The 14203-nt window shown below is 34.3% G+C and overlaps 1 protein-coding gene across 1 annotated transcript; it reads left to right on the top strand.

The window, feature by feature from the left end:
* The first annotated feature begins 9787 nt into the window (after positions 1-9787).
* LOC136207404 (proline dehydrogenase 2, mitochondrial) lies at positions 9788-12319 on the top strand. Its single transcript, XM_065998669.1, has 3 exons — positions 9788-10537; positions 11072-11717; positions 11801-12319. Exons 1-3 carry the CDS (start codon positions 9857-9859, stop codon positions 12085-12087), a joined length of 1614 nt encoding a protein of 537 aa, XP_065854741.1. The 5' UTR covers positions 9788-9856; the 3' UTR covers positions 12088-12319.
* Positions 12320-14203: the final 1884 nt, after the last annotated feature.

Below are 14203 nucleotides of genomic sequence, written 5' to 3' on the forward strand. Positions count from 1 at the left end.
AACGTTAGGGGTAAAATTGTTCTTGACTTCCAACGTTAGGGGTAAAATTGCATCATTTTAGACGTTAGGGGTAAAATTGATCCTGACTCAAAACGTTAGGGGTATTTTTGCACCTTAATCCTATTTTAATTTTAATTTGTACGGTTTGAAATTTAAAGATATATATTTTCGTTTTTTAAAAATCAATTACTAAAAATAAATTTACAGCCACCAGTTTACTAGTAGTAGGAAGCTTAGTTGGTAAATACTAAATAAATAAGTTGTGAAGTAGAAATTTGGAGTACCTAATTAGGTACTCGCTAAGAACATGGGGATTGTATAGTCTCTCCTATTGGAGTTGTGTTCCGTCTTCTCACCTGAGGAGTTTTCTTTCCTTTTCTAGGGTTCCGATTCACTCTGTTCAAATTGATTTCTCTCCATAATCAATTGGCTTTCCTTCCCTGCGTCGATCACACACAAAACTGCAGGTCATCTTTTCGCAAATCATGGACAAAGGCAAGGGGATTTTGGACGCTTACGCCAGGATGCGGCTCGAGGATGAAGGGGACGAAGGCCTGGTCTTGACGGCGGAGGAAGTTCCGGTGGACGAATCGCAGCCTTCTCTGTTCTTAATAGGTCAGTTTCTGATAGCAAAAACCATCCACTTTGATAGCATGAAAGGCACTCTTGCCTCTATTTGGAGACCAGTGAAAGGGGTTACCGTGACTGAAACGGACAGGGAGGGCCGGTATCTATTCCAATTTTACCACGAATTGGATATACTGCGGGTATTAAACGATGGACCGTGGACATTCAACCAGAATGTCCTTATCATCAAGAGGCTCGAGATTACAGAACAAGCACTACAGGTTGATCTTACTAATCTTATAATATGGGTTCAGATATCGGATTTGCCGATAGGATTTCAGACAGCTACAATATGCAGAATTATGGGAGATTATATAGGGCAATTCATTGAGGCGGATCCTAACAACTTTACAGGATTCCGGCGTAACTATTTACGGATTAAAGTGGCTATGGATGTTCAGAAACATATTAAACGAGGCCAGAAACTGAAACGCAGTGGAGGGGAGTGGTTTTGGGTAACGTTCCGATACGAACGCCTACCAAGCTTCTGTTTCTATTGTGGAGTGATCGGGCATTCAGATAAATTCTGTGAACTGCTCTTCGACAATCCAGATAATCCTATTGAACGACAATATGGAAGCTGTTTAAGAGCGGTGCTGCGCCGTGGAGGAAGTCAAGTGGGTAGAGAATGGTTACGGGAGTCAGGGATGGAGGAATTCAACAACAGAGAGGCTTCTTCTAATCCAAAAACAGAGAGCCTAGTGGTGGTAAAATACAAAACTGTGGGGAAGGAGAACAAAGGAGTCATTCATGATCCGAAACGGCCAAGGAGGCAGGAGGGAGAGATGGAGGTAGATGGATTAAACTTCTCAAAAAACGAAGAGGGAGCGGGACCTGGTATCCAGGCCTGCCAGGAACAATGAGTCTCCTCAGCTGGAACTGTCGTGGGTTGGGCAATCCACGAACAGTTAATGTCCTAATGGACATTGTTAAGATTCATAAGCCCGTGGTTCTTTTTCTAATGGAAACTATGATACAGGAAGATAAGGTCTTGAAAGTGAGTCGGAAGTTGGGTTTCTCGGGATGTTACGTGGTTAGTGGAGTTGGTCATGGAGGGGGGTTGGCACTTCTTTGGAAAGATTCTATAGCAGTTAACATTATATCTTCCTCATCCAACTTCATCAATGCTACAGTTTCGTTTCCGCAGCTAGCAACCTGCAGAATTACAGGTTTTTACGGTTACCCTGAGAGACAAAGGCATCGTGCATCTTGGGATTTGCTGCGATCCCTCAAAAACCAAGATGACATTGCGTGGTGTTGCATCGGAGACTTTAACGATATTTTGTCTATTGAAGAAAAAAGAGGAGGAAGACAGCAACCGAGCTGGCTAATTGACGGTTTCAAATCAGCAATTGAAGATTGTGAGTTATTTTCAGTCGGGATGAGTGGTCATCCGTTTACATGGGAGTCGGGTAGAGGTACGGACAGATGGATAGAGGAAAGGCTGGACAGGGCATTAGTAAATATGAGGTGGAAATCGGTCTTTGCAACGTCAAAACTTCATAATTTGGTAACAACTGCATCTGATCATTCAGTCCTTCTTATGGAAATTCAGATTTGGATTCGAAGACATCCAAGCCGTCGTTTTCGTTTCGAGAATGCTTGGCTTCAGGAGGGTCAGTGTGCTACAGTGGTATCAAAGGCCTGGAATTCGGGGATCAACTGTTCTATATCAGAGAAAATCTCTAATTGCTCCTCAGCGCTGCGGGATTGGAGCTCCACTTTGGAATCCAATTTCAGAAAATCACTGGCTTCTATGAGAACTCTAATGGGTAAATATAAAGGTTGTCGAGATAGTTATGGGGTTGAACAGTTTAATAAAGCTTCATCAGCTTACTCTAGGATCCTGAAACAGCAAGAGGATTTCTGAAAACAAAGGGCCAAATTGTTCTGGCTCAGAGATGGCGACTCGAATTCAAGGTACTTTCACGCTTACGCAACGGAACGTCGTCAGAAGAATAATTTTTCATCGTTGAAGGATGATCAGGGGAATCAGGTATCAAGGGGCAATGGCTTGGAAGAATTACTGATTGGCTATTTTGAAAATATTTTTACCAGTACAGGGGTTAACGATATTGATATCATGGAATGTGTGCAGGCCCGAATTACAATAGATCATACTGAGACTCTCTCACGACCATTCACACCTGACGATGTCAAGCAGGCATGTTTCTCTATGCACCCTGATAAAAGCCCCGGGCCTGACGGTTTTAATCCCGCCTTCTATCAGCAGTTCTGGGATATTGTGGGGTCGGATGTTAGTTCAATTTGTCTATCTATTCTCAGTCAAAACCAATTACCACCACACTTGAATGACACCTTAATAGTGCTGATCCCAAAGAAGAGAAACGTTGAGCTAGTATCAGATCTGAGACCGATCGCACTGTGCAATGTGCTATTCAAGATCCTCTCCAAAATGTTGGCAAACCGACTTAAACAGGTACTTCCAGATGTCATATCTGTCAGTCAGAGTGCTTTTTTATCCAGTAGATCGATAACTGATAATGTGGTAGTAGCTTACGAGATAATCCATAAGATGAAGGGTCTTCGTCATGGAAAGGTTGGGACTGCCGCTCTCAAACTCGATATGAGTAAGGCCTATGACAGAATTGAATGGGGTTTTCTCAACAATATGCTGAAAAAACTGGGATTCTCATCTACTTGGATCCGATGGATCATGCTATGTGTAACTTCGGTTTCATATTCAATCCTACAGGACAACCGCGAAATTGGCCCAATCATTCCTCAACGAGGTCTGCGCCAAGGTGATCCACTATCCCCATTTTTATTTCTAATATGTGCAGAAGGTTTGTCAGCGTTACTGTCAGCTAAGGAGAGGGAAGGCAAGTTGCATTGATTTAAAGTAGCTAGAACTGCCCCCAAGATCTCTCACCTCTTTTTTGCAGACGACAGTCTGTTATTCTTCAAAGCTACTCAAGCAGAAGCCCAGTGCATCAAAAATTGTCTGATCAGTTATGAAAAGGCCTCTGGACAATGTATAAATCTCCAGAAATCAGCAATCTTCTTCAGCGCCAATACAATCATCCCTGCTAGAACCGAAGTTGCTAACTTAATCTAGGTTAACGAAGTACACTCATTGGATAACTATTTGAGGGCGCCAATTGACATCGGGAGAAGCAAGATGCAAGTGTTTAGAGCCTTAAAAGATAGAATCTGGAATCGGATTAACAGCTGGAAAGAAAAGTTTCTGTCTAGAGTCGGAAAAGAAGTCCTCATTAAATCGGTATTACAATCAATCCCTACATATTTAATGAGTATATTTCTTATGCCTAAAGAGTTTTGCGAAGAGGTGAATAAACTATTGAACCGCTTTTGGTGGAGATCATCCGGAACCTCACCGACTGGTATTCACTGGAAACAATGGGAGAAGTTGTGCTTTCCAAAATCCGAAGGAGGTATGGGTTTTCGTAATATTTCTCACTTTAACTTGGCTCTGTTGGCAAAGCAAGGATGGAGGATTATTCAGGATTCGGGTTCATTAATGGCACGGGTTCTCAAAGCACGATACTTTCCAAATGGGGAGCTTCTAGAAGCTAATCTGGGGCACAACCCATCCTTTATTTGGCGAAGCATCCTTTCAGGAGTGGGGTTGCTATGGGAAGGTCTACGCTGCAAGGTGGGTTCAGGCCAAACAATTAAAATCTGGAGTAGTCCTTGGCTTCCCGATGAATCAGATCCGCGGCCAACAAGTGATCCTCCCAGCGTCAATCAGGTGGAGTTGGTCAGTGATATTATAGAACAAGACGGAACTTGGAATATTGATATGATTAATTCGATATTCAACGAGAGGGACAGACGATTGATACTAGCAATTCCATTCTGTCGACCTGGTCGGACCGATTCTTGGATGTGGCAACATACACGAAACGGATCTTATACAGTTAAAAGCGGATACTACCTTGCGGCCAAACCAACTACAACCTTGTCTACAACCGGCTCTTCGATAAATTGGTCTTTAATATGGAAATTACAGGTTGCCCCGAAGGTGAAGAATTGCCTATGGAGAATTTTTTCGAGCTGCTTACCTACATTGACTAATCTGGCTAGGCGACACAGCTCTCTTCTAAATAGGTGTCCGATTTGCAACATTTCCGGTGAAGATGAAAGTCATATTTTTGTGACTTGTATTTTTGCCAAACAGATTTGGGGTCTCTTTTTTGCAGATAATCGAATGGAACAAGTAGCGGATTTTGACACTTGGTTTACGGGGCTGCTGAACTCATCATATTCTTTAATTTCCTCAATAGCAGTCATAATATGGCACATATGGAAATATCGTAATCAGGTGGTTTGGGATAAGAAGTACAGTTTACCTAGTTCGGTTCTGCACGCAGCAATAACAGATGAAAGGGCGTGGAAAGAGGCACGAGTTCAGCAAAGAACATCCCTTCCAGACCCGGGTATAAACGCAGGTAAATGGAAAAAACCAGCTCATGGTTTTCTGATCTGTAACGTGGACGCAGGCGTCCACCTTGAAGCGGCGCACAGCTCGGTTGGAATGCTCATTCGGGACCATAACGGGAACTGTATCAGGGCCAGGAAAGCAGGACTATCCGATATTACCGATCCAACGATGGCTGAGGCGATGGCTATACGGGAAGCATTAAGTTGGATCAAGCATCTCAATCTGACCAATGTCTCCATCCAGTCCGATTGCCTTAACGTTGTCACAGCTATCCAGCAACAAGAGGTTAATTTTTCCTATTTATCAGATATCATTCAGGATTGTTGTTCTATTTTACGAGATTTGAACTCTGTTTCAATCTCTTTTATTAAGCGATCAGCGAATCTGGCAGCCCATTCTTTAGCAAAAGCTGTCAGTTCTAGGTCTGATTGGGGTGAGTGGGCATGTCCACCACCGTTCCTTAGCGATGTTATTCTTTTCGATTCAAGTTAATAACACCATTCTTTTATTCAAAAAAAAAAAAAAGGAAGCTTAGTTGGTGTTGGGGTGTCAGATTTTGTAATTTTGTTAATAAAAATAAAATAGGATGATAAGATAACTAAATATACTATATTTAATTATTTATTGACAACAACATGACTAGATGGTGATTATGAATCTATCTATATATATCAATAATAACAAATTAAATAAAAAGAAAAGGTCAGCATGTTGACGTACAGTTAGGACAAACTTTATCACTTTGAATTTTAAATATAGCTATACCTCTCTAATTCTGTATTCACTTCAAAACTCTGTCTTAATTCAACATCTCTTCAATTATTCAAAATAACTATACATAAATATAATTCTTATAGGATATTGTAAATATTTTATAGGAAATTATAAAAATAAATTTAGTCACTTTGATTAAAATTTTAAAATAGAGCCATACGGTTAGATTTAATCAGTTTAAATTTAAAAATAACGATCAATCAGTATTCATGTAAACACAACCATTATAATCAATACAATACATAACATATTTGAAATGTTTTCATTCATTATATGATATGATAATATTGGTAAAAATTTCTCTTCAAACTAAAGTAAAGATGAGTTGAGATCTAAATGGAGAGACACTCGAGTTAGTATGGACTTTGAAAGAGTTATCAACCATTAAAGTAAAAATAACTCAATCTAAAAAGCATAATATGATGTAATGTAAATATACCTCGAGAACTAAATAGTTATGTAATTTTTACTGTTGAAAAATTTACGATCTGCATAGGAGACTATATTTTTAGCAAAATAAAAAGAATGCTTAAACAAAACTAATTCCTCTAAAATAAGAGTAATCTCTACTAGCACAAGACTACTTAGGATTTAGGGACGTTTGTCACTCTAAACTATAAAAAATATTGTGTTTGGTTAGGTTTATAAAACAACAATTTTTAACTTTTAGGATAGAAATTGTAACGTTTTGAACTTTCACTAAAAGCTCATTTTTTAACCTTTTCATTAATGGTTGTTGGTATTTATTGAGGTTGATAAAGCTTATTTCCACAAAACACATTTCTTATTTAACGTTATTTCTATATTTATAATATTATTACCGAAAAACAAGATTTTACTCCGTTCAATAAATTATTATTTAGATTATTTTTATTAATTTATGTCTTAGAATTTTTATTTTTATAATTATTTGTTGATTAATTTAAAATATTAGACATTTAAAAGAACTAACAGCAACAGTTAGAACTTGTTTGGTTTACCTGTTGGTTGTTGTTACTCTTTACTGTTTGCTATTACAGTTTGTTGTTTAATGTTGGACAAAGTTGTTTTACCCAAAAGGGGATTCATTACTTTTGTAAAAAGCTACTTTTCATGTATAAAATACAAATAGGATGTCTCTAAGCAAACACTTAAAACTCTCTGTTTCAAAGTGAAAAGACAAACATAAAAAGAAAAATGAGTAACCAAACGTCATTTTAATCACAATTTTACTAAACACTAAGTGAACGTTTTTTTTTCTCAATTTCCTCATACTGTTTGCCATTTTATATTAAAAATGAGAGTTTTATATGTTTGGTTAGGAAACTATTGTTTACCTTTTATACATGAAAAGTAGTTTTTTTTTTTCCAACGGTATGGAATATCTGCTTTTCTAACAGCAAAAACAACAACAAACAGTAGATAAACCAAACAAACTCTAATATTTAATCAGCTGGTAACTAATAGCTAACAGCAACAACAAACAGTTAACTGCAAAAGCAAATAACAAATACCAATTGCTATTAACTAACGGTTGAACCAAACAAGCCTTGAGTGTTCTCAATCAGACGAGATATGTTTCTAGAAACGTGTCCCGAACATCCGACTAATCATAAAAGATCCGATTAAATACCATTTTAACTATTTTAACTGAATAAAAATATGCAATTGTGATTAATCATTAAAAAGCTCACTAATTAAAGTAATTTGAATTATTTAACCATAATCATTCCAAAACCAAATCAAATTAATGATTATTAATCATTAAAAAAGCTGATAATTTGTCTTATTTAACAAATCAATCATCTTTGTTTCTTTCCTTTTCTTGAAAGAATGAAAAATAATACTATTAATTAGGGAGAATTGAATAATTATATTGTGATAATTAAATTAAATCAAATATAGAAAAGTATAATTTATTAAATCTAATAAAGATGATAACAAATCTCACATGTTATTAAAAAAAATCACATGGCAACATTGGCAAGATGCATTTCATAAGCTTCTGAATATATTTGATGTATGGTTGGATAATATATTTTTTTTTATCATTTCACATGTAGAATGATAATATTTTATATTAGCGTATATATGAGTACATTTTAAACTGTTTTATAATAAGCATGAATATTTATTTATTCAAAAGTATAGATGTGTATCAGGATATAAAATAATGTTTATAACTAAGCCAATAAAAGCATTTTAGTCCCTGATTTTTCATTTTTTTTGCATTAAACCTCTGATCTTTTATCTGTACATATTAAGTCTCTCATTCTTTTATTTTCTATCACATTAAATTTTTACTTGTCAATTTGCTTAGTTATTAATATCAAATACATTTAGAAAAAGTGTTATTAATTTCATGTGTTTGAAATTACATTTTTTATAGCTGGAAATAAGATTTTTACCGGTTTCCTATAACCAGTGGCGAATACATGATTGCTCGGCTGGGGGGGCGATTTTACACGTGGTGTGTATTCTAATAGAAAAAATTCAGATTTAGAGAGAGCCTAATAGTTGAAAAATTTAGAAATTTAGATTTAAGAAACATGCCAAAAAAATTAGAAATTTGGATTTAACGAGTATCTAACAGACCAAAAAAAAATTAGAAACTTGGACAAATTGAAATTTTAGATTTAAAGAGGACTTAACGAAACCTAGGCCAATTTTAAGGTACTAAAAGAAAAATGAAAGATACCATTGAAAGAATCTTTATTTTCTGCCTAGAATCTTATCTCATAAATGATTTAAATGGGAATCAAAATTAAATGAAAATTGGAAAGAAATCAATAAATATTTAGTAATTGAGTGAATGGCTGATGTAATTGACGCTTTAACGCCTGATTTAATTCCATTTTTTCAGTAAAAAAATCAACGACTGGAATGAATAATTAATGAAAATTAATTAAATAAAATTACGGAATAAATTGTTCTAAAGATAAAGCTGAATTCTTCCCTCCCTCAAGTTACCATTTCTTTCCAATCTTTTCCATTAGTATTATTTTAAATTTTCTGTTAGTTACTATTAATTTGGTAAATTTACCTTCAGCCCTCATACTTATGACATATCACACTTTGACACTTAAACTTCACTTTAACGCTTACCAAAATTATAATTAACCGAAAGTATCTTCTAGGCTTCTATCACAATTTATGGCACATCAATAATTATAAAAAGTGTTTTAAATTGTATTTCTTTTAGTTTACCTAATTCAAATTAGGAATAACTTTCAAATTTGCCCCAGAAATGTAGATTTATTACTAACGTACGAAATTATAAATTTTACCTTTAATATTATCAAAGAAAAAATCAAATGTATTCATATATAACAAAAAATTTGAATAAACTGATTTAATAGTCTTTCAATTGTCACATCGGATCTTCCAAATAAATTTATCGATAAACGAAAACAATTTCATATATTTTAAAAAAAATTATATCTATTTTAATAAAATTATACATTGAAGGACTACAAGTAAAATTTATTTATTACTAATTCAACTAAAGATGTATCGTGTGACAACAATTTAATAATTATCTTTATTTTTCAATGTAAATTCATCGATCTCATCTCAATCTCAGTCTCTTAAGAATAAATCAATTTCCCTCAACTAATAAAATTCTCCATCACATAGATAATTTCCACACCCCATATTTTTCTCAAATGATGTTGGATAATTGAAGTTATCCAATAAGCCACGTATACATGTAAAAATAAAAAGAAAATGGTATCTTTAATTAAACGGGTATCTCCAAGACAATGGGGGTATGGGTATCGAATAAATAACCGATCCGTTGACAAGTCTACTCGTTGTTTCAGCCGTTTTATGGCGTGCTAGCTCAAGAAAAACACATATTGCCCACCACAGCAAATCTTATCCATTTTTTACTGTTTTACAACTCTGTCAAAACGAATAAAAATGAAAAATAAAAAAATTACCTGTCAATTTTCTATAAATATACTAATTCTCCCCTTTATATCAAGTGCCCAGTGCTATTTGTTTAAAGAAACAGATTCTATATTGCGAAGATTCTGTCTCCGCCATTTGATGGCATCCAAATTCCTTTCACCAACCCTGATTCGCAACCTCCGTTCCTTCGCCTCCTCCGCCAGTTCCTCGTCGGCCATTTCCGCCATCCCTTCTCTTAACTTAACAGATAAACCTATTCAAACCCCGCCGTCTCCTCCCTCCGTCGACACCAACTTATCGTCGTTTTCTTCTTCGTCATATGTCCTTGATTTGAACGATTCGCCTCTTTCCTCATCCACTTCATCCTCCGCCATCTCCGCCATCCCTTCCCTCAATTTAACAGATCACATCACATCTTATTCTTCCAATTCCATCCTCGATTTGAACGATCATCAAAAGCTCTTCTCCACCCTTCCTACTAAAAAACTGATTCATGCGTCTTTCATTCTCCAATTGGCCGCAATGGATCCTGTTGTAGATTTAGGGATTTGGATTATGAAATCTAAATTGATGCAGGAGTCGGACGGGGTTATTCGTCATGCGATTTTGAGGATGATTAGGCATACTTTTTATGAACATTTCGTCGCCGGCGAAGATCCTAATGAGGTTAAGAAGTATGTTCATAGACTTAATGAATCTGGTTTGAGAGGAATGCTTGATTTTGCTGTTGAATTTTCTACTAAAAATGATGGCTGTGATCTCAATTTCCTCGCCTTCTTGGACACTATCGAAGCTGCCAAATCGTATCCTCCTTCCTCTGTAAGATTTTCCGTTCTTCATTTTTAATTAATTTTTCGTTTATTTTTTAATTATTTTGGAATGTTTATCTCTTGATTCCTTGTTTTACGTTATTTTGTTACAGTAATCGTAATCTTGATTTGCAGCTGATTCACCAGACTCAGCTTGATTTTCTTTTTCTTTTTTTAATAATTTTATTTAAAAAATTAATTTTTTATTCTTTCATAAATTTGTTCTTCTATTTTCTAGGATTTGAAAATGTATTTAGATTTAACCGTGAATAAAGCAAAACCATCAAAGTTTATTTAATAACCATTAAATTTAAATTAATAACACCTCATTGCTCATCTAGATACAACCAAATAATATAGGACCCTACTAATAGTAAAAAACTATACCATTTCTAAGATTCCTTTTAGATTCCTACTCTGAATATTCTTACTTTACGATCATTTCCAATTATAACCATATGTATCAAAATCAGAAACAAATCTTATAAAATATCTTTCTTTTTTCTTCTTAAATTTAAATTTTGATTATATTTTCTTTGATCAGGTGAGTTTTGTGGTGGCTAAAGTTACAGCAATTTGCCCTCTGAAATTGCTTGAGCGAGTTAGTGATTTATTAAGATGGGAAAAGAAGGATCCTTCTTTCAATCTTCCATGGAAATTGAATACTTTACCTGTTTTCTCTGAATCAAGCCCCCTGTATCACACACTCAAAAAACCAGAGCCATTAACACAGGAAGAAGAGCTAGAACTGGAATTAGCCCAACTCAGATTACAGAAACTATGTGAAAAATGTATTGAAGCCAATGTTCCATTAGTAGTAGATGCAGAGCACACTGCAGTTCAACCTGCCATTGATTACTTAACTTATTCCTCGGCAATCTTGTACAACAAAGATGACAATCCTATAATCTATGGCACAATCCAAGCCTACTTAAAAGATGCAAAAGAGAGAGTGTTGTTAGCTACTAAAGCTGCAGACAAAATGGGAATTCCAATGGGGTTCAAATTGGTTAGAGGTGCTTATATGTCCATGGAACGAAGATTGGCTTCTTCATTAAACTATCAATCTCCTATTCACAACACCATTCAAGACACACATGCTTGCTACAATGATTGTGCTTCTTTCTTGCTCGAAAAAATGGCGGACGGCGGTACTGGACTTGTTCTTGCTACCCATAATGTTGAATCAGGTAAGAAAGAAAACCCTTTTGTTGTTTGTGTGATCTGGATTGTAATATCTGTGCATTGAATGATAGAATGTTTGATTTTGCAGGGAGATTGGCTGCAGTGAAAGCAAGAGAATTGGGGATTGGGAATAATGGGAATGAGAAGCTTGAATTTGCACAATTGTATGGAATGGCAGATGCACTTTCATTTAGTTTGAGGAATGCAGGGTTTCAAGTAAGCAAGTATATGCCATTTGGTCCATTGGATATGGTGATACCATATTTATTGAGGAGGGCTGAAGAGAACAGGGGACTGTTATCTGCATCAAGCCTGGATAGGCAACTTCTGAGGAAGGAATTGAGCAGAAGGGTGAAAGCTGCAGCTATATTCTAAAAGGATGTCATCAAATGTGTTCTTCTGGCTATGAATATCAAGTTGTGGAACGAGGTGAATTCTCTTTAAAAAAAATAAATGTGTGTAAAAGCATATTAAAAATGGGAATTTGCTAGTTTCAATCTAAGTACTTTTATCTTGTTGGAAATATCAAAATGGTACCTAAATTAATGGTATTGTGTAGATGTTTGTAATTGGACAACAGCTTCCACAATCCATTGCCTATTGTATATATTGTCTTCGCTATCTTTATTTTAAACTCTTCACTCTGTTAATTAATATCTAGATGCATATAACCAACATAGCACAAGTGCTTTTTAAGACTACTTAAAGGACTCAATGAATTAAAAGTACTAACATAGCACAACTGCTTTTTAAGACTACCTAAAGGACTCAATGAAATTAAAAGTACAAAAAGTAATTGCTTTTTAAGACTACTAATCTATTTTGAACTCGAAAAAACGATACAAATTTCTTTTTTCCTTGATCAGTCGATATGCAATTGGTACATTTGAAGTTTGTGGTCAATTTAAAAAAGTCATTCCGTCATCCACAACTTCATGTCCACATCTTTAACTCTCAGAGAATAATATATTATGTGAAACCAAAAGAATCCACTCAAAGGAGTGACACAGATGGAAATATAGAATTTACGACCGAAGACTATCTTCCACCCAACTTCATAGTTTTCAATAAAGTTATTAAATTTTCTTTTTTTACTTCAATAAAGTTATTTTAGCCATTTTAGATGAAACAAAAACTCACGTGATAGACACATTGAAAATGGCCGATTCTTATGTATGATGTGATAGTCATACGTCATTAAAAAATAATATATTTTTATTTACTTAATTCAACAGTTTGAAACTGTCACGTGACAGCTAAAAACTATATTTCTTTTGTCATGTTATGTGTAAAAGTGAGTAATCTATTTGGTTCGGTGGTTGAAATTCGTCATTATTGATAGATGTTTACTGTTGATAGCGAGTAAATAATTGTTGGTTTTTCTCTAGAAATAGATGTTTCATGTTCTTATGAAACACTTTTTTTTTTATCTCATTTTTTGAATTGAAAAGCAAAAAATAGAATCAAATAATCACTAAGACTTTGTTTGATAACTCACTTAGGGGGTGTTTGGTTTGGGGTCTTTAGGAATGAGAATGGGAATAGGAGGGTTTCATTCCATTTGTTTTTGTTTGTTTACAAAAAAAAAACTCATTCCCTTTACCCATTTTAGGTTAAGTCATTACCCACTTTAGGCTAAGTCATTACCCCATGCCTTGGAATTGGATTCCCTTTACCTCATTCCATTTTCTAAACATATCCAAACACATAGGGGAATTAATGGTTATTCTTTTCCTTTCCTTTAGTTTTCCTTTTTTGATTCCTTTTCCCTTACCCCTTATGAACCAAACGCCCCCTTAATGATTTAAATTAAAATGTTAAGTATTTTTTTTTAATTTAAGTGTGTTTGATAAGAGTTATTTTTCCATCACGTAAATTAGTCAATTAAGTTAAAAATCACTTATTTTAACAAGTCAAAATATTTAACTTAACAATTTATGTTGAACATTATCAACTAATATTTTTATATTCAGCACTTATTTTTATTATTTATCAAACAGTGACATCAATTAGTACTTTCAGCATTTATAATATTAAACGCATAAAATTCAATACTTACTTTTTCAGCATTTAATTTTAAGTTTTATTAAACACCATTTAAGTTATTTAAAACATTTTATTTTTGAATTATTTGAATTGATTTTATTGTAATAAAAAAAGTTCAATGACTATTAAAATAAAAGCAAAGTTAAATAAATATTTAAAATGGTTCCAAATTTCAGTGACTACACATATAATTTAACTATAATATTTATGTTTTTTCACTAAAATATGAAATTGATTCAGTTTATCACTATTAAATTTTTAATTATATTATTTATAAATACAATTATTTTGATTAGCTGATTCCATTTTTTTATAACATTCTTAATTATATTATTTATAGTAATATTTATTTATAAATAAAATTATTTTGATTGGCTCATTCCATTTTTATATACCACCAATTATTAATAGGATATAAAGAGGTAAGAAAAATATAAAAATAAAT

This window comes from Euphorbia lathyris, chromosome 1, assembly GCF_963576675.1.
Source record: "Euphorbia lathyris chromosome 1, ddEupLath1.1, whole genome shotgun sequence".
NCBI lineage: Eukaryota > Viridiplantae > Streptophyta > Magnoliopsida > Malpighiales > Euphorbiaceae > Euphorbia > Euphorbia lathyris.

Bases quoted from the DNA above. Each gene is read 5' to 3' on its own strand.
- LOC136207404 (XM_065998669.1), top strand. From the start codon at position 9,857: ATGGCATCCAAATTCCTTTCACCAACCCTGATTCGCAACCTCCGTTCC. The intron at 10,538-11,071 runs GTAAGATTTTCC...TTCTTTGATCAG, and splicing joins AATCGTATCCTCCTTCCTCT to GTGAGTTTTGTGGTGGCTAA. The intron at 11,718-11,800 runs GTAAGAAAGAAA...TTGATTTTGCAG, and splicing joins TACCCATAATGTTGAATCAG to GGAGATTGGCTGCAGTGAAA.